The sequence below is a fragment of the Mustelus asterias genome, chromosome 22 (assembly GCF_964213995.1).
Source record: "Mustelus asterias chromosome 22, sMusAst1.hap1.1, whole genome shotgun sequence".
Taxonomy (NCBI): Eukaryota; Metazoa; Chordata; class Chondrichthyes; order Carcharhiniformes; family Triakidae; genus Mustelus; species Mustelus asterias.
This window is the reverse complement of record NC_135822.1, coordinates 24,054,537-24,075,511: the sequence shown is the minus strand read 5'-3', so window position 1 is coordinate 24,075,511 and position 20,975 is coordinate 24,054,537. Positions and strand designations below refer to the sequence as shown.

Sequence of the window (20,975 nt, the reverse complement as noted above, 5' to 3'; positions counted from 1 at the left end):
ACCTGAGCCCATTGCTGTATTCTTCTGCCTCGTTGAGTTTGACACTAAAATAAAAGCAAAATACTGCAGATGCTGGAAATGTGAAATGAAAACAGAAAGCACTCAAAAAAAAACAGTAAGTCTGGCTACACCTGTGGCAAGAGAGGCAGAGTTAGCATTTTGAATCTAATAAAAAAGGTTATTTATTAGTCACAAGGCTTACATTAACACTGCAATGAAGTTACTGTGAAATTCCCCCTAGTTGCCACATTCAGGCACCTGTTTGGGTAAATGCACCTAACCAGCACGTCACAGCTGCTGTGAGGCAGCAGTGCTAACCACTGTGCTACCGTGTCACCCCACTTCTAACTTCGAAATTAAGCTCTGAAGAAGTGATATTGGATTCAAAATGTTAATTCTGTTCTCTCTCCGCAGATGCTGCCAGATCTGCTCATCAAGTCTAGCCCCCTATGAAGGTAAAATGACAAGTAACAAATGATTTGTAGCAAGTAGCAACAGAAACACTTACATGAGGATAGGGTAAGTGTTTTGAGGGAGAACTGATAAGAAGGATGTGCTGTGGAGGTTTAATTCATTGGCTAGGATTGTCTGGAGCAGAAACACAGGCATGTTTCTGTGCTACATGTTCCAGGTAAGATTTGACTGGAAAAGTATATGAAGTCAGTGACCCATGAATCTCACACAGTGCGAGTCACTATCTGCAGGAGAGAACAGGGGATAAACAATTTTTTCAATAATGCATTTCATGTAGCGATTTCTTGGGGCACTTTACAAAGCTAGGACAAAATCTTCAGAAAACTTTTGAATGAAGCGTGGGAGGTGACATTGTGGCAATGTTAAAGCCTTGGAAAAATGTTAAAGTGAGGATTTCAAGCTTGAACCCATGGAGTGCAAGGAGCTTATAAAGTTGTATTGTATGAAGCTTGAACGGGAGAAAATAAGGGGAAAAGGGGAGGCCGTCTAAGCAGTAAAGAGGATAAGGAGAATTTCTGAAAAGGGAATTATTGCAATTAATTTTCTGAATATATGGCGGTGATTAAGAATGTTGTACAAATAAAGGGCATCATGGGAACATAAGAGCAAGAGAAGACCCTGAACCCTCCTCTGCCATTCAGTATGGGCGTGGCACAGTGGTTAGCACTGCTGCTTCACTGCGCCAGGGACCCAGGTTCGATTCCTGGCTTGGGTCACTGTCTGTGCGGAGTCTGCACATTCTCCCCGTGTCTGTGTGGGTTTCCTCCGGGTGCTCCAGTTTCCTCCCACAGTCCGAAAGACATGCTGGTTAGGTGCATTGACCATGCTAAATTCTCCCTCAGTGCACCCAAACAGGCACCAGAGTGTGGGGACCAGGAGATTTTCACAGTAACTTCATTGTGGTGTTAATGTAAGCCTACTTGTGACACTAATAAATAAACTTAAAATTATGAACATGGCTGGCCATCAGCTTCAATGCAAGGAGCGTCACGGGCAAGACAGACGAGCTTAGAGCCTTAATGCTTGCGCGGAACTTGGATGTGGTTGCAGTGACGGAGACTTGGTTAAAAGGACAGGACTGGCAGCTGAATACTCCGGGGTATAAGTGTTTTAGGCGAGACAGAGAAGGGGCTAGGAGAGGTGGGGGAGTAGCAATGCTGGTTAGGGAGCATGTTACAGCTGTACAGAGGGTGGACAATTTGGAAGGGTCAGGTAACGAGTCACTGTGGGTGGAGCTCAGAAACAGGAAGGGCGCAGTCACTATGCTGGGGGTGTACTACAGGCCTCCCAACAGCCCACGGGAAGTTGAGGAACGGATATGTAAGGAGATTCTGGACAGGTGCAGAAAAAATAGGGTTGTTGTAATGGGGGACTTTAATTTCCCTTGTATACACTGGAAATTGCTTAGGGCTGGGGGCCTGGACGGGGAAGAATTTATAAAATGCGTACAGGAAGGTTCTTTGGAACAATATGTTGACAGTCCAACTAGAGAGGGGGCTATACTGGACCTAGTACTGGGGAATGAGCCCGGTCTGGTCATCAAAGTTTCGGTGGGGGAACATGTGGCAAATAGTGACCACAATTCTGTAAACTTTAGGATAGTAATGGAAAAAGATGACTGTTGTCCTATGGGTAAGGTGCTGAATTGGGGGAAGGCTAACTACAGCCAGATTAGGCAGGATTTGGTGGCTGTTGATTGGGAGAGGCTGTTCGAGGGTAAATCCACATCTGGCATGTGGGAGTCTTTTAAGGAGCAGTTGATAGGACTGCAGGACAGGCATGTGTCTGTAAAGAGGAAGGATAGGAAAGGTAGGATTCGGGAGCCGTGGATAACCAGTGAAATTGTGGGTCTAATCAAAAAGAAAAAAGAGGTATACATGAGGTCCAGGCAGCTAAAAACAGATGGAGCACTGGAGGAATACAGAGAAAGTAGAAAAGAACTCAAACAGGGAGTTAGAAGAGCAAAAAGGGGTCACGAAATGTCCTTGGGAGACAGGATTAAGGAGAATCCTAAGGCATTTTATACATACGTTAGGAACAAGAGGGTTGTTAGGGAAAGAATCGGACCTCTCAGGGACAAAGATGGGGAATTATGCTTAGAACCAAAGGAAGTAGGAGAGATCCTAAACGAATACTTTGCATCAGTATTCACAAAGGAGAGGGACATGTTGACTGGTATTGTCTCAGAGAGATGTGTTGACCCGTTAGAAAAAATCTCAATTACAAGGGAGGAAGTGTTAGGTTTTTTAGGAAACATTAAGACAGACAAATCCCCAGGGCCAGATGGCATCTATCCTAGACTCCTCAGGGAGGCAAGAGATGAAATTGCTGGGCCTCTAACAGAAATCTTTGTCTCTTCACTGGACACTGGTGAGGTCCCAGAGGATTGGAGGATAGCAAATGTGGTCCTGTTATTTAAGAAGGGTAGCAAGGATAACCCGGGTAATTATAGGCTGGTGAGCTTGACGTCCGTGGTAGGGAAATTGTTGGAGAAGATTCTTAGAGATTGGATATATGCGCATTTAGAACTGAATAATCTCATTAGCGATAGACAGCATGGTTTTGTACGAGGGAGGTTATGCCTCACAAATTTGGTTGAGTTTTTTGAGGAGGTGACAAAAACGATTTACGAGGGAAGGGCCGTTGATGTCGTCTATATGGATTTTAGTAAAGCGTTTGACAAGGTCCCTCATGGCAGGCTGGTGCAAAAGGTTAAATCTCACGGGATAAAAGGTGAGCTAGCTAGATGGGTGGAGAACTGGCTTAGCCATAGAACTGGCTTAGCCAGACGCTACACAACGGATGAATGAACTCCGCTCGACAATCACCAGGCAAGACTGTTCTCTTCCTGTGGGGGAGCACTTCAGCGGTCACGGGCATTCAGCCTCTGATCTTCGGGTAAGCGTTCTCCAAGGCGGCCTTCACGACACACGACAGCGCAGAGTCGCTGAGCAGAAACTGATAGCCAAGTTCCACACACAAGAATGGCCTGAAACGGGATGTTGGGTTTATGTCACACTATCAGTAACCCCCACAGCTTGCCTCCTGGACTTGCAGAATCTCACTGGCTGTCCTGTCTGGAGACAATACACATCTCTTTAACCTGTGCTTAATGCTCCCTCCACTCACATTGTCTGTATCTTTAAGACCTGGTTGGCTGTAGAGATTCGCATTCTAATCAGTATTCTGTAACTTGATTTTGTGTCTCTGTGCCCCATTTGAGAGCAGATTTCCACTCCATCTGACGAAGGAGCTGCGCTCCGAAAGCTAATGGCATTTGCTACCAAATAAACCTGTTGGACTTTAACCTGGTGTTGCTAAAACTCTTACTGTGTTTAGCCATAGAAGACAAAGGGTAACAGTGGAGGGGTCTTTTTCCGGTTGGAGGTCTGTGACTAGTGGTGTTCCGCAGGGCTCTGTACTGGGACCTCTGCTGTTTGTGATATATATAAATAATTTGGAGGAAGATGAGGTTGGTGTGATCAGTAAGTTTGCGGATGACACAAAGATTGCTGGAGTTGCGGATAGTGATGAACATTGTCAGAGAATACAGCAGGATTCTCTGACAATAGATAGGCTGGAACATTGGGCGGAGAAATGGCAGATGGAATTTAATCCAGATAAATGTGAAGTGATGCATTTCGGTAGATCTAATATAATGGGGAGCTATACAATAAATGGCAGAACCATCAGGAGTATAGACACACAGAGGGACCTGGGAATACAAGTCCACAGATCCTTAAAGGTGGCAGCACAGGTGGAGAGGGTGGTCAAGAAGGCATATGGCATGCTTGCCTTTATTGGATGGGGCATAGAATATAAAAGTTGGCATATGATGTTGCAGCTGTATAGAACGTTGGTTAGGCCACATTTGGAATACTGCGTCCAGTTCTGGTCACCACACTACCAGAAGGACGTGGAGGCTTTGGAGAGAGTACAGAAAAGGTTTACCAGGATGTTGCCTGGTATGGAGGGTCTTAGCTATGAGGAGAGATTGGGTAAACTGGGCTTGTTCTCCCTGGAAAGACGGAGGATGAGGAGCGACCTAATAGAGGTGTATAAAATTATGAAGGGCATAGATAGGGTGAACAGTGGGAAGCTTTTTCCCAGGTCGGAGGTGACGAACACAAGGGGTCATGGGTTCAAGGTGAGGGGGGCAAGGTTCAACACAGATGTCAGGGGGACGTATTTTACACAGAGGGTGGTGGGGGCCTGGAATGCACTGCCAAGCAAGCTGATTGAGGTGGATATGCTGGGATAGTTTAAGACTTATCTAGATAGCCACATGAACAGACTGGGAATAGAGGGATACAAACGAATGGTCTAGTTGGGCACATGAGCGGCGCAGGCTTGGAGGGCCGAAGAGCCTGTTCCTGTGCTGTATTGTTCTTTGTTCTTTTCACTCCACTTTATTGCATTCTCTCCATATCCCTCCATTCCCTAAGAGACCAAAAATCTTACTTAAGATGGAGATCGAAACTGACGAGAGCATCCACAACCTTTCGGAGATAGAGAGTTCCTAATATTCACAACCTTTGAGTGAAGAAATTTCTATTCTCAGTCCTAAATGATCAGCCCCTTATCCTGAGACTGTGCCCCCTTGTTCTAGGTTCCCCAACCAGGGGAAACAACTTCTCAGTATCTACCTTGTCAAGTGCCAGCAGAATCTTGAAAATTTCATCTGACTGTTGGAATGTAAGGTGGTACCAAATAACAAATTTTGAGAGAAATTTGTCCTGACAGTATTTTTGGAAGTTTAATTCACAGCTGAAGTCGGATTTGAACTGCTGACGTTGACTCATGTGAGAGATGACAGTGCTGGATATCAATGATTTACAGAACAGCAACAAGAACAATAGGCCTGGGGGAAATGAAAACAAGATCAATGTTCAAATTTCAGATGGTACTGTTTATTTAACTTGCTTTAAATGCAGAGTAGAAACATACCTGTGCATTAGTGCGAATGGCTGAGTAGTGAGCTCAGTAACTCATTTAGCTGCAAGATAAACTGCTGCAATACAGAAAAAAAAACAAGCAAGATGTGCAGAAAATTGTTTCAATTACTTTCGAGATTCCACCCCCCGCGCCAAGCAGAACCTGCACATGACAAGCAGCGTCTGCCCACAGGATTTACATCTCATATGTCCCCAAGCTTAATTTTCCCTCCCCAAAAATCGGAATTGCTTCTCCCTTTCCTCGGACAATCTACGGGCTCAGTGTCACCTGCCGCTACTTAAATTGATTCGTCTTTGTTCTTTCTCATACATTTTTCGACTTGACCGTGCCGCGTACTGTGGACCTTGGACTTTTAACTGAGTCCATTTTGTCAATGAAAACTGCCAAGTTCCAGGGCTCGACTTTAAAGTACAAGTTGTGCAAGAAACGCAGCTCAGTAGTGAGCTGGCCTGTAGTCAGGGTCAGTAAAATGCTACAGTAAACACAGGATTAATTTTGCACACGCATCTTATTTATTTACCAGCTGTTTCAGATCCAGGGAAGCCAATCATTTCTTTCCCTTCAGTGTCAGTGAAGTACTGTATGATGGGAGATAGTATTAAATATTCATTTATCTTTAACTGTTGGGCCAGGATAAATCCCAGACATGCTGTTAATTTCTAACTAATGAGATTAATAAGAGCTTAAGTGCAAAACTTTATTCCTAGATCCGCGATTAGTCACAGCAAGTTCACTAAATTCTGTTTGAGAAGCCAGGGTTTTATTTATTGATGCAAACTCATTCAGCGTTTCCCGTGTAGCAACAGATCCAGTCCCAGGCTCAGTTCCTCGAAGCTGAGATTTGCCAAGAAGCTTCTCTTTAGTTCGGTCTCCACGGATAATTCTTGGCCGAGCTGCAGGAAGGTGAGCAGAGTCTGGCAGCGAAGCCAATCGAAAACTTCCTCGGCGCCGATTTGTGTAGAGGTGAGGAGTTCCGTCCCCCACAGGTGTAGGTGCAGCATGTCTGCAGCAACTCTCGCTGACAGGCGCTGCAAGAACAAAAAGAAAAGTTCAATTCTTAGGTTCTACAGATGGACAGATTAATGAAATTCCACATTTTAGCTGATGTTTGCTGGGGTTGGGAGGAAAGGCAGTACATTCAGCTCAATTTCCCAGTGTTAATAATGGAGAAAAACAGCCAAGAAAGAAAAGTCTTTAGAAGGCTTTTGGATGAAGTGTGGGAGGAGAATACCCTTTCGCCTTTCCTTACAGACTCCACTGGTTCCCTGGCGCTGCAGAGAGTGAAAAATTAAAAATCATCAACCGGAAATGCTAACAGATGTTGTCTGAGTGTTTGTAGCATTTTCTGTTTTTACTTCAAGATCCTCATCTTCACTGAATGAGGCAGTGCTGGCTGGAAGGTACCTGCATAAATACCTGGTATTGAAACACTGGGCGAATACAAGGACACAAGAAATAACTTACCTCTACAGTGCAGAAGGAGGCCATTCAGTCCATTGAGTCTACACCGACTCTCTGACAGAGCATCTCAGCCAGGCTCTCTCCCCCACCCTGTCCCCATAACCCCACACATTTACCATGGCTAATCCACCTAACCTGCACATCTTGGGACACTAAGGGACAATTTAACATGGCCAATTACCTACCCTGCACATTTTTGGGCTGTGGGAGGAAACTGGAGCACCCGGAGGAAACCCACTCAGACACGGGGAGAACGTGCAAACTCCACACAGTCACCCAAGGCCAGAATTGAACCCCGGTCCCTGGCACTGTGAGGCAGCAGTGCTATCCACTGGGCCACCAAATAGGGGCAGGAGTAAACCCTATGGCTCCTTGAGCCGGCACCATCTCCGAATACCATCATGACTGAACTTGGGCTTCAACCTCCAGTTCTGTACTCACTCCTTATAATCCCTCAATTTCCTGAGAATACAGCAAAGCATTAATTAACACATTAATTATCGCCAAGTTACCTTCTTAAATTGCTGGCCCTGGGTTTTCTTCCCCCAGGAGAGTACGTGGCTGCGTAGGGCGGTAGGGATGGTTATGGAGAGGAGATATCTGGTAACAGTGCTCTGGCCATTGTGGTGTGAGGCTTTCAGGGTTGTGAACCTTTGGAATTACCAGCCCCAGAGAGTTGTGGAAGCTCTATCGGTGAATACCTTTAAGGCTGGGACTGGCAGAATTTTGATTTCTTACTGAGTCTCGGGTGATGGGGAGCAGATGGGAAGGTTGCGTTATAGCCCATGATCGTACTGAATGACAGAGCAGGCCTGATGGGCTGAATGGTCTTGTGAGCTTGGAGCAGCTTGCTGATCCACCTGTCTGTCAATTGTGAATGTTCATAAAAATCAAAGTTGGGATAATTCCAAGGACACTTACAGAAAGATCTCTTTGTTTCAAGTCAATGAACTGTTTCAACCATTGCTGCTGTACTCACCCTCTTAGGATCTCTGCACAGCAAAAGCTTCACCACCAGCCTCACGTCTCTGTGAATGGAGCCGGGCAGAGGGGGCAGATTATCCTCTTGATAGTTCCTGCTTTCCAGGTAATCCATTCCACACCCATAAAATGGATTGTGAAGACCCAGGATCTCGTAGGCCAAGGTACCCACTGACCAGGCATCTGATTTGCTGTAATCAATAATTACATTGGGTCCAGGGACTGCTGTAGAAATCTGGAAAGCACAGTAATAGGGATTAGAGTCGGAGTCAAAGAACTTCGACTTGTTCAGTCACTCGGATTGCAGTTACAGACAAAAGCGGCACACTGCAAACATTAACTGTGTACAAGTAACGGGCTGTGTGTGATTTACTTATTTTCCACAGTGCACTTGCCTCAGGAGCCATAAGGCAGCTATTTCCTCCCCGGTCAACGTCCATACTGGTAAAGGGAAGCCTCAACCCCAGACTTTCCTCTGCTAGGCAGCAACCAAAATCAGTGATCACCAAACGTGGGCAGCCAACTAAACAACGCACAAAAAGGGAAAGACTTAAAGTTATACTGTGCTTCGCTCATGGGTCTTGAATCATCAATTCTACAACTGAGGCAAAGGTGCTATGGACTGAAAATTAATTAAAAAGAAAAAATCTGATCTATGAAATATAGCAGAAAAATAATCTTACAATGTGCCACAAGATGGCACAGTGGTTAGCACTGCTGCCTCGCAGCACCAGGGACCCAGCTTGAGTCACTGTATGTCTGGAGTTTGCACATTCTCCCAGTGTCTGCGTGGGTTTCCTCTGGGTGCTCTGGTTTCCTCCCACAGATGTGGAGATGCGGCGTTGGACTGGGGTGAAGAGTTAATGCTCCCTCCACCCACATTGTCTGTATCTTTAAGATCTGGTTGGCTGTAGGGATTCGCATATTAATCTAATCAGTATTCTGTAACTTGATTTTGCTACCAAATAAACCTGTTGGGACTTTAACCTGGTGTTGTTAAAACTCTTACTGTGTTCCTCCCACAGTCCAGAGATGTGCAGGTTAGGTTGATTGGCCATGTGAAATTCACCCTAATGTTCAGGGATTAGCAGGGTAAATATGTGGGGTTACAGGAATGGGGCCTGGGTGGGATGGTGGTCGGTACAGACTCGATGGGCCGAATAGCCTCCTTCTGTACTGCAGGGGTTCTATGGAAACATTGCAGCTGTCAATGACTGACTTGAAATACTGATTGCAAACCCTTCCAACTTTCTCATTGCATATTTTTTAGAGGCAAAAAAAAATGAAACTCTGCATACAAAAGTGAATACATTGTGTAAATACTGAGCTAGGGCTTTATCACAGCTAGCACAGTGGTTAGCACTGCTGCCTCACAGCACCAGGGACCCAACTTGAGCCACTGTCTGTGTAGAGTTTGCACATTCTCCCCGTGTCTGCGTGGGTTTCCTCCGGGTGCTCCGGTTTCCTCCCACAATCTGAAAGACGTGCTGGTTAGGTGAATTGGCCATGGTAAATTCTCCCTCAGTGTATCCGAACAGGAGCTGGAGTGTGGCAACTAGTGGATTTTCAAAGTAACTTCATTGCAGTGTTAATATAAGCCAACTTGTGACACTAATAAATAAACTAACTGTATCCTGTACAGAGTCTTGTGGCTCAAGACTGGAATTCTGGACACACCCTCCCTTACATCGTTCTGTTGTTTATGCCCCAGAACTTATAACTATTTTTTGTTCATGCAGAGTTGATAAAACTTCCACAAATCTGAATGTTAATGACTGCTTGCAGGATCTTCCCTGCTCCCACCATATTTGTACAATCACCTGAATCAAACTCCACCAGGATATTATCAGTCTTCAGGTCTCTGTGTGCAATGCCATGCTGAACCAGATGGTCCACTCCCTCCAGAAGCTGAAGAATCATCAGAGAGGCAAACTTTGTGTTGGGGGTACAGACCTGAAGGTACTGGCGCAGGGTGCATGGATAGCTAAAGCAGAAGACACACAATGTCAGTTCCACATTTACCTTGCCAAAAACGTGTTATAAAATAACTGACTACAAAGCTTTTTTAAAAAATCATTCAATCAGACTTTTGAATGGTCCCATCACATATTAAGTTGACCTTTCTCTTCACCCTATCTGTAACTGCAACACTATATTCTGCACCCTCTCCTTTTCTTCTGCCCTATGTACTCTACAAACGGTAAGTTTTGTCTGTATAGCGTGCAAGAAACGATACTTTTCAGTGTATCCCAATACATTGACAATAAGAAATCAATTCAAATCACTGTATCATTATTTTGGAAAAGCAGCAACATCTCCAGCAGCATCTTGCAGCCTCACCTGGTTCAAATCCTGGTGGGATTCGGTGGGCAGGGCAGGGCATTTCATGCCTCGGTGCAGACTCGATGGGCTGAAGGGCCTCTTCTGCACTGTAGTAATCTGTGATTCTGTGAAAATGGCTATTGTCTAAAATGGTGTTTTTTTAAACCCCCATTCCTTTCTCATTAATCTTCTCTGTTCCCCCACTAAAGATGCTGACTCTTGTTGCAAAGTCCCCTCTGCCACCTGACCCAGGCCATGCACAAGTCTAGATAACAAGCGTCAGACTGTGGGGACAACATAGCCGAAGTCTACCCTGTCCTGACTCAATCCCCACTCTCAGAATTCCAGCAAGTGTCAGTCAATAGCAATGAAGAATCAGTTCCCTAACACAGAGCCACGAAGGCCCTGTGCTACATCAGTTGTACTACTCAGTGCAGCACGGACCAGTGATTGAACATTTAACCTTCCTAATCTCTTCGCAAATAGCTGAGCCATCGCCTTTTTGTTTTGGTTGCAGTCTAGAGCATGACTTGCTCAAAAGTCATCTGCTTGATGTTGCAACATACTTCACCACCATGGTTTCCTGATTTCAAATACATTGCCCAGGCTTTTCCAAAGTGAAGGCTGAGTGTTTCGCAACAAGGAGGGGAAAAAAACGATAGTGTCAACAGTTTACGTTATAGTGCAAGTGGGGACGCTGCAAAAATCCCTCACATTACCCCTCGCTTTCGCTCTCTTGGCAACAAGTGAGGTGGGAGCAACAGTGTCTCTTCACTCTAGCAGCTCCCACAGTGATGGGAAGACACTCATAGCAAGTCTGTCCATCAGTTGAAAGATATGGGTGCTGCGCATAATGTTCTCTCTATTTATAATGTGCAGGTTGTATGCCATCCGTAGAAACAATAAAAAATGAATATATATATTGTTAAAGTTACCTAAGACACAATAACATGCTAGTCCATGTGGTAAACCACTGTTATCTGTGGTGGTTAACCACTGTAGTTAGTATTTCTCATTACCTGTATATGTGGCACATCCTTGTCGGTTCCGCCCAAGTCTCCTCCCCCTGGTTTGGGTATAAAGGCGGTGACTCCACCCACCTTGCTCTCAGTTCAGACCCAATCACCGACAGGGATGGCTCCAAGTTCTTGCCAATAAAAGCCTGTTTGTCTTGCTCTCAACTAGTCTCGGCTCGATTGATAGTGCATCAGTCCATAAATGACCAGATTTAGTGAATTCAATTTTAATTTTCCCGTGTGGTATTTGAACTCATAACCTCTAGATTTTATGTTCAGTATCATGGCACTAATATATACACACATTCACACAAGTTCAAATGACCTGAATCCTCAGACCAAGTTTGGTTTAATACTGCAACCAACATTGCAGCATATAATGTAAATTATTTCCCAGTCAGAGTTTTAACAACACCAGGTTAAAGTCCAACAGGTTTATTTGGTAGCAAATGCCATTAGCTTTCGGAGCGCTGCTCCTTCGTCAGATGGAGTGGATATCTGCTCTCAAACAGAGCATGATGTGGAGATGCCGGCGTTGGACTGGAGTAAACACAGTAAGAAGTTTAACAACACCAGGTTAAAGTCCAAACAGGGCATATAGAGACACAAAATCAAGTTACAGAATACTGATTAGAATGCGAATCTTTACAGACATTGTCTGTATCTTTAAATGTAGCTGTAAAGATTCGCATTCTAATCAGTATTCTGTAACTTGATTTTGTGTCTCTGTATGCCCTGTTTGAGAGCAGATATCCACTCCATCTGACAAAGGAGCAGCGCTCCGAAAGCTAACGGCATGTGCTACGAAATAAACCTGTTGGACTTTAACCTGGTGTTGTTAAAACTCTTACTGTGTTTACCCCAGTCCAACACCAGCATCTCCACATCATGATTATTTCCCAGTCAGGGGTTCATAAGCTATCTGTGTTGTACCAGTATTAGCGACATGTACAAAGGGAACGTTGTCAGATGTTAAAAACGATTCAGAAACTGTGCACCGATTTTCAATGGAAAGATTTGGTACTCCTGCCAATAAAGATACTGCTTAACCAACATCAAACTGGGATCCGTGCATCAGGAAGTTAGCTAACTAAATCTGGCTACATAGAATAGATGTCCAATATCTAGGAGTCAATCAGTCTCTTCCACCCCATGCAGAGACCTATATCGTGTTTTATACTATGGCCATTTTCAAGTTTCCTTCCCGTCCAAGCATAATACACGGTGGATATAGGAACATAAACATAGGAACATAGGAATTAGGAGCAGAAGTAGGCAAATTCAGTCCTGCGAGCCTGCTCCGCCATTCAATCAGATCATGGCTGATCTCTCCCTGGTCTCAAATTCGCCTCCCTGCTTGTCCCCCATATCCCTTTAACCTATTTTTTAAAAATCAAAAATATATCTATCTCCTTCTTGAAACCATTCAACGGTTCAGACTCCACTGTGCTATGGGCAGTGAGTTCCACAAATTCATCACCCTCTGCGCGAAGTAGTTCCTCCTCATTTCAGTTTTAAATCTAGCACCTCTCAACCTACACCTGTGACCGTCTGTTCTAGATTTCCCCATAAGAGGAAAGACCAGAAGTAATTATTCAGCTTGCAGCTCTTAAACACACATACCTGGCAGAGTCTGAACCGCTTACCTTTTCATCACCAGAAAGAGCGTGCGGTTGTGTCCCAACCCACAAGGATTCAATCTGGTTGGCAGTACATCAGGGTACTCTATCCAAGCTCCAGGCAAGAGAGGAACGTTGTCTACGAAAGCTCGGACAATCTGGATGATGTTCGGATGTGGTTTCATCTTTTTTCTGTTATGGCTGTAGGATCTGACCATAGTTATCGGGATAATTTATGAGGCAAAGAATAATTCAACAGGAAAATTCTTGTAATTTGTGTTTTGTTTTCTCTGGGTGTAGCACGTAATAGTTACATGATTTCAATTGAAATTGCGGTTATACTCTTATACTCCAATGTTGGTGAAGCTGCAATGCTACAAGCTGGCACACAACGATCTATGCCATGATATGAGGGGCAGATTCACCTCCACAGATACAGAATTATATTTGGGTTATAACTGTGAAGTAAGAGGAAGTCACCCCACTCTTTCATATCAGAGAAACAAGGGAACAGATGTAGGTATTTCAGCCCCATGAGCTAGTTTCAATAATTTAATCATGACTGATTTCCACCTAATCTCCATTTACCAGCCTTTGATTCATACACCTTGAGACACTTGCTCAGCATGAATCCATCAATCTCAATCTTGGAATTTTAATTTACCCAGCATCAGAGTTGGCGGGGAATGGATTGTGTTCAGATTTTAACTGCCCTCGTTCTGATGATCTGCAATGCGTTGTGCAAAAGGGTTAATGCTCTGCAGAGAACAGGACTGTCCTCTGGACAAAAAGTGTATGGAGGCCCTGGGCTGCCCAAACATCAGCACCCCCCTCGCAACCTTCCTGGTTGTGTCTAAAGGAATACAAAGCAATTTGTTTGGCTCTAAACTTGGTTGCAGGAGTTGTCAGAAGGATTACATTTTTTTGATATCAGTTTGGCTTTGAGCTTCACCCCCAGATTTTTTTGTCAGGGTTTACTTCCTTAGTCTTCAACTCTCCCAAGATGTCTACAAACAGTGAGAGCTATTCGCCCATAGCTGCAAGTTTGGTTCAGGAGTGCCAGGGCATGTCCATATGCCAGTTGATCTGTACATTCCTCTGACACTATAGCCTGGGACTGAGGGACCCAGTTTCCATATGTCACCAAGAGAAGGCATAACCCCAGGAATTGCTGATGGAAAGGCTGAATGCACAGGGAGAGACTTACACGTTCTCTTTCATGTGTTGCTGCTGGACAGCAGTGTAGGCAGAAAATAAGAAGCAATCTCACACAAAACTCTGTCCACCCACACACTCAACACATCACACAAATAATTGTTGTCGGCCTATGCAGAAAGGGCATGGGAACAGGGCTAATTTGCTAACCAAAGTACAGCTACAATGGATCAAATTACCTCATTCTGTGCAATATAATTCTATAATTCTATGATCCTTTGTGTGTAAACGTTGCTCCCTGATTTGATTCCTAAATGGCCTAGCTCCAATTATGCCACTTATTCTCGCTCCCTTATCAAAGAAAAAGATTTCTCTGTGTCTATTCTACCAAATTCCCAAAACTGAACAGTGTGTTATATTCAATCTGATCGAGGCTCTGTACAACTTCAGCATCAATTTCTCAGATTACAATTTCAAGCATCTTGAGATAAAGGCCAATATACCATTCACCTTGTTGATTACTTTAAGCACATCTGCACTAGTTTTTTGTGCTGTGTGCGTACATGGACACTCAAACAAGGAATGAGGAGGGGAGTGGGACTATCTGAGTTACTAATTGAAAGAGCCGGCGCAGAAGCAATGGTCTGAATGACTTCCTGTGGAACTATTCCACAGTTCTATGACTCTCTTTCATTAGCTGATACTTGTCAAGTGCTCAGTCACTCCTGCCCCGATGATATAATCAGTAACTTCCCCACTACTGGTTAAATTGACAGGTGCGCAGTTTCCTCACCTATTTTTGTTAATACCCTGGGGTGAAAACCAGATTCTAGAGACCAGTCCATCTTGAGTCCCATTATTTCATATTAAACCCACTAGATTCTTCCCCTTTACTTATTCTACACATCTTTGTACCATGTGCAATTTATCCTCTTCCTCCACAGTAAAATGATACAATGTCCTCATTTCACGTCTTTCCTTTTGATCCATTATAATCTTTCCTCCGTCTGTATTTAATAGGCCCACATTCTTGTTTACCACGCTGTAGAAATACATTTATTAAAACATATGCTGTTGGCTAGAAGATCTCCTACACTGGGCAGCATGGTGGCACAGTGGCTAACACTGCTGCTTCACGGCGCCAGGGACCCGGGTTCAATTCCGGCCTCGGGTTAGTGTGTGCGTGTGTGTGTGGAGTTTGCACATTCTCCCAGTGTCTGTGTGGGTTTCCTCCGGGTGCTCTGGTTTCCTCCCACAATCCAAAGATTTGCAGGTTAAGTGGATTGGCCATGCTAAATTGCCCCATAGTGTCAGGGGGGATTAGCAGGGTAATTACATGGGGTTACAGGCATAGGACCTGGATGGGAATGTTCCCAGTGCATGCTCAATGGACTGAATGGCCTCCTTCTGCACTGTAGGGATTCTATGATTCTAAGTTTTTTTACTTTTCATATTCCCCTTTTGCAGTCCAATTGCTTTTTTGTATCCATGATTGATTTTTTCGAGTTTTCCCTTTGGCTGCATTTGTCTGTTCTTTTAGTTTGATATGGACATGTTTAATAACCGAGTAGGGATACAATTTATGATAATTACATGGACAAGAATATTAAGCAGAAGTCCACCTGCAAGCAGGTATATTTAACCAACAGTACTATATCTGCAATCACTTATCCTATCACATTCATACCGATCAGGCAAACAGTCACTAGTAAAAGTGTAGCATGTGTGTAACTAACCCTTTGGTTCTGTCAAACTTTCCGGTTAAAGCGTTGGGGAGGGTTGGAACCAGCTCCTTGCCCATTGCTGTCAAGATTGCATCACTGGAGGACCCTGCCTGCAATGAGAGGTTCAAGCACCAAGACAATGAATTCTGTAAAGCTTAATGTGCAAAACACCAGCGCTTGCTTTAAAATGCTTTCCAACCCAAGGATTTTCATTTCACAGCAGAAGTATCAAGTTTAGAATGGGAGGAGGAGACAGTGAGATCCACAAAACGTTAACGATAAAGTTCCCTTCCATTCACCCGTATTTTCTCAAGTCAGTGTCATTTTGATCAAGGGGAAAAGCACATCAACAATTGCCAAGTAATGTGATCCGGTCAAACCCATCAACCAAAAGCACAGACATGGCACAAATTTGGCACAGGAGAGAGCAAGTATTAGCTTTTCCAGAGTGAACAATCTCTGGATCACGACTCTGGCAGATCCTAGATGCTAATTCCCAAATTGATTTGCAGTGTTCCTCCCACGCTGAGCAATATTTTGATGCAAGAGGTAGTTGAAATGGCAGATCTTCAGGCCTTCGGGAATGGAGAGGCTTAAACATGACAGGGAAACACAATTCTACACTGCAGGATTCTATGATTCCAAACATATCTTCACAACCACCTTTGCGCCCGCAAAGAGTTGATCATTCCTTGATGATCCAGCTCACTATGATTTTGGAAGTGTTATCAGCAGCGCAGTCAGATTTTAAATCCTCCACAGGCTGCACGCCAGACAGGATTAATTCTGGTGGTCAAATTTGTTTCTATATGCAACCAGAAAATATCCAACCAGGGGCTATAGTCATTGACTACAAATATTTTGATACATCATGTTTCCATCCCAATATGACATTATTCTTATGGCTGTCACTTACATTCTTAAGTAATTGTGCCCTTTTTAAAGCGGGAAAAATATTACATTAAAAATCATGACTTTATTTTTCCAATTAGGTGGAGAGTAGAGTATTGCCTTCCTAAGGTTCATTGCATACCCCAGTGGTTCCCAAGGGTGCGGCGCGCCACACTGGTGCAGCGAGAGAGGATGGCAAGTGTGGCGGGAAGATTCAAGGACAATCAAAGAAACATTTAAAGAAATGTTTCTTTGATTGTCCTTGAATCTTCCCGCCACACTTGCCATCCTCTCTCACCGCACCAGTGTGGCGCGCCGCACCCTGGCATACCCTTTCAAGCTGCAAGTGTTATGCCACGTACCCCAGTATTTTAAAATCAAATGAACAAATTAACAAATTAACTAATAAACAATTGAACAAATTGACAGCTTCCCAAAGGGACACTATCACAAAAACCAAATCTTTAAAGGAAATTTATCTAATTTAAATTAAAATACTCCAACTCTTGTTACGCCCACCATTCGCAGAAGGCTTCAAGTGTACCAGCAGAGACCCCGTGCTCTTTCTCCAAAGACATCCACACACAGATGTAATCACAGAAGAGAGACAGTCGGGTCGAATGACCCCCTCGCTGCCTGGGCCTGTTTGATCATTTTGGATCCAGGCTCAAGCAACAAACTCACTGTAAATAACTTACTTTTATGTTCCAAAGCATTTTTAGAGCCAGTGGGTAGCTGACATCTCCCTCGGAATCACTCAGTGGGTAGCTAATGTCTCCCTCGGAATCACCCAGTGGGTAGCTGATGTCTCCATCGGAATCACTCAGTGGCTGGATGTCGTCTTCCTCAGAATCACTCAGTGGGTAGCTGATGTCTCCCTCAGAATCACCCAGTGGGTAGTTGATGTCTCCATCGGAATCACTCAGTGGGTAGCTAATGTCTCCCTCAGAATCACCCAGTGGGTAGTTGATGTCTCCATCGGAATCACTCAGTGGCTGGATGTCGTCTTTCTCAGAATCACCCAGTGAGTAGCTGATGTCTCCCTTGGAATCACCCAGTGGGTCAGTTGATGGTTCTCTCTTCAAAATCACAAAGCTTAAACTTGACGTTTCCTGCGTAATCGCTGTGTTCTTTCTTACTTCGCGGTCCTCACTGGAGACATCCTTTATGGTGACTGCACTCTTTCCCTCTCCGTTACCCTCTTGGACTCTCTGCTTTGTAGTGATTGTCTCGCTTGCCTTTGGCTTGGCCAGTCCAGGGAGAAATGCCTTGTACACAGCTGCATTACACCCCTTTCCAATGTGGCATCCGACCTCGTAATCTTCAAACCGATATCCACGGGTGCACAAAGGTATGGAGTTTTCATATTTAATTTTCTTCCTTTTGAACAATGTCTGGCATATGGAAATAATAGAACAATTACTCTTATGAAGATGCAGGCGAGGCGAGAAATAGCACAAGGTTATTTTGTGGCTAACCAAAATATACTTCTCATATATATTTATGGATTGTGGAACTTTTATCAAGTGCAGTTAGTTTTGAATGAACTGCAAGCCTTTATTCACCTTTATGAGTAGGACTGCTAAAAAAAAATTAGCTCTGCATTCAATGATTCTCCAGGGTAGGAAGTGAATCACATTAAGCAAACCAAACCAATGATCACTGATGTGGTAGAACGTTTGCTGTTTGCGCACTTTGTTGCTCAGTGAAGTTTAAATATGTCCCATTTCACTATTTCTCCCCCAAAGATGCATTCTCTGCTGAGCCAATGGTTCACATTCACCATTCTTCATCCCATCCTAAATAATGATAGATCAGATTTGATATTAAACTCAGGAAAATTCCCCATCTCCCCTGAAAACAATGGCCTGGATTTTGCAATAAAAGTAACATTACTGAGGGCTTGTCCAGTACCCGTGTATGTACAGTAAAGCGGAAAAAATCAGGAAGCTGCCTCCTGGGCTGCTATGCTAAATCAGTACCTTGCTGAGAGATCGACATTGAAATATGTGGGAGGGTGTCAAGTTGGGATACTTACATAATAGATACCTCCTAAACTCGCAAGAAACTCCAAAGATGTGCAGGTTAGGTGGATTGGCCGTGATAAATTGCCCCTCAGTGTCAGGGGGATTAGCAGGGTAGATACATGGGGTTATGGGGATAGGGCCTGGGTAGGATTGTTGTCGTTGACTTGGATGGGCCGAATGGCCTTCTTCTGCACTGTAGCATCAGCTGACTGTCAGCAGTCAAACATTTAGACAAGGAGGAGTGGTGAAATAACTCCTCAAAGACCAGTGTCCCTTCACCAAATTCCCTTTTTTATTTACAAACTCAATTCCACTCCTAAGACTGATTCAGGTTCAAAGTCAGAATCCGGCGTGTCAGCAGCCCTGACACTCCTCAATGTATTATATATACATATATCTCAATCAGGGAGCTTATACTCCAAGAGGCCCACCTTATGGCCCTTGTTAAAGGTCATTACAGGTGGACTATCAACGAGCTGCTGGGGTCTAAAACTGGCATTAAGATTGGTTTCCCTTGTGATTTTCACATAAACTAAACTCAGGATCACAGAATTGTTATGGTGCAGAAGACTTAGTGCCATTCCCCTGCCTTTTCCCCGTACCCCTGCACATTGTTTCTATCCAAATAATCATCTAATGCCCTCTTCAATGCCTCAATTGAACCTGCCTCAACCAGACTTCCAGGCAGCACATTCCAGACACGAACCACTCAATCTGATTTATTGTCACATCTATTAGTATACAGTGAGAAGTTTTATATCTTGTGTGCTATATGGGCGGCACAGTGGTTAGCACTGCTGCCTCACAGTGCCAGGTACCAGGTTCGATTCCCGGCTTGCGTCACTGTCTGTGCGAAGTCTGCATGTTCTCCCCGTGTCTGCGTTGGTTTCCTCCCACAGTCTGAAAGATGTGATTAGGTGCATTGGACATGCTAAATTCTCCCTCAATGTACCTGAACAGGTGCCAGAGTGTGGCGTCTAAGGGATTTTCACAGTAATTTCATTGCAGTGTTAATGTAAGCCTACTTGTGATGCTCATAAATAAACATGGGGTGGCACAGTGGTTAGCACTGCCGCCTCAAAGCACCAGGGACCCAGGTTCGATTCCCAGCTTGGGTCACTGTCTGCATGGAGTTTGCACGTTCTCCCCGTGTCTGCGTGGGTTTCCTCCGGGTGCTCCGGTTTCCTCCCACAGTCCAAAGATGTGCGAGTTAGGTGGATTGGCCATGCTAAATTGTCCAGGGGTAAATGTATGGGGTTGTGGGGATAGGGTCTGGGTGGGATCATTGTCAGTACAGGCTCAAATGGCCTCCTTCTGCACCATAGGGATTCTATGATGCAGACAAAACATACCGTTCATAGAGAAAGAAAGGAGAGGGTGCAGAATATAGTGTTATAGTCATAGCTAGGGTGTAGAGAAGGATCAACGTAATATAAGGCAGGTAAGAGATTGAATTAAGACATGGTTGGAGAGTTTATAAAAGTTAGAGTGGAGTTTTAAAAGCATAGGACAAGAGTAAAAGAAAGAATTAGAGGGTATGCTGGGCACAGCTCACAAGAAGTCCACATTCCACCCAACTCATGTTAAAAAGTTTTATTTCTCACATTTGCTTTTTCCCAAATGAAATTTAGGCAATGTCAGTTCTAGGGCAGAGCAGCAAGATGAAAATTCGGCCCTGAAAGGTTAATAAAAAATAGAAAATGCTGGAAAATCTCAGCAGGCCTGATAGCATCTGTGGAGGGAGAATAGAGGCAACGTTTCATGTCAGATTGAAAGGTTAGTCTGTCCCCTGGGACTCTGCCTGAAGCCAACACTTATTTATTTGTTACCTGGATGTCCTCGCAGGCAGCAATCCCCATCCTCACCTCCTCCACCTGCTGCTCGATGAGGCCCAGCCCCAGGCCGAAGGCCAGCAGGGCCCCGCCGGGCCCGCGGAGCTGCCGAGGCCCGCAGCGCTGGAGCTGAGCGGCCAGGCCGCCCACAGACAGGCGGAAATAGCGGTAGCGGGCGGGCAGGCCGGCCCGGAGCGGCTGCTGGGCCCAGGGCTGCCCGGAGGTCGCGCTGCCCCGGGCAGCTCGGGCCGCGGGGGTGGCGAGGCGCAAGGCCGAGCGGCCCAGCTCGAAGCCGCGGGCCAGGAGCCGCCGCAGCGACATGGTGAGAGGATTAAGCCCCCGCCTGGGGGGTTAGCATCGCGGGCGGGCGGGAGAGAGAGGAAAAGCCGCCCGTTTGAGGCGCGAGGGCGGCCGTTAATCCCGGCGGTGATCCAAGTTCGACCTCAAACAAGCGCGGTCACCATGGCAACGCCTCATAAACGGCCTCAGAGTCTGACCAAGCAAGATGCAGCTTTAT

At 44.9% G+C, this 20,975-nt stretch overlaps 1 protein-coding gene across 4 annotated transcripts; it reads right to left on the bottom strand.

The window, feature by feature from the left end:
* Positions 1-5,211: 5,211 nt before the first annotated feature.
* pink1 (PTEN induced kinase 1) lies at positions 5,212-20,952 on the bottom strand. Of its 4 annotated transcripts, none has more exons than XR_013500538.1 (9): positions 20,456-20,928; positions 17,298-17,993; positions 15,721-15,818; positions 12,857-13,039; positions 9,693-9,856; positions 8,268-8,395; positions 7,871-8,107; positions 5,422-6,458; positions 5,212-5,335 (listed from the first exon to the last, which is right to left on the bottom strand). XR_013500538.1 is itself a non-coding variant. In XM_078238943.1 (8 exons), the coding sequence occupies exons 1-8, from the start codon at positions 20,777-20,779 to the stop codon at positions 6,213-6,215; spliced, it is 2,076 nt and encodes a 691-aa protein (XP_078095069.1). In that variant the 5' UTR covers positions 20,780-20,952; the 3' UTR covers positions 5,363-6,212. The 4 variants fall into 4 exon arrangements, 2 of the variants coding, with proteins under 2 accessions (XP_078095069.1, XP_078095070.1); XR_013500540.1 differs by having other exon boundaries at positions 12,857-13,030; positions 20,456-20,927; XM_078238943.1 differs by lacking the exon at positions 5,212-5,335 and having other exon boundaries at positions 5,363-6,458; positions 20,456-20,952.
* Between the last annotated feature and the right edge of the window lie 23 nt (positions 20,953-20,975).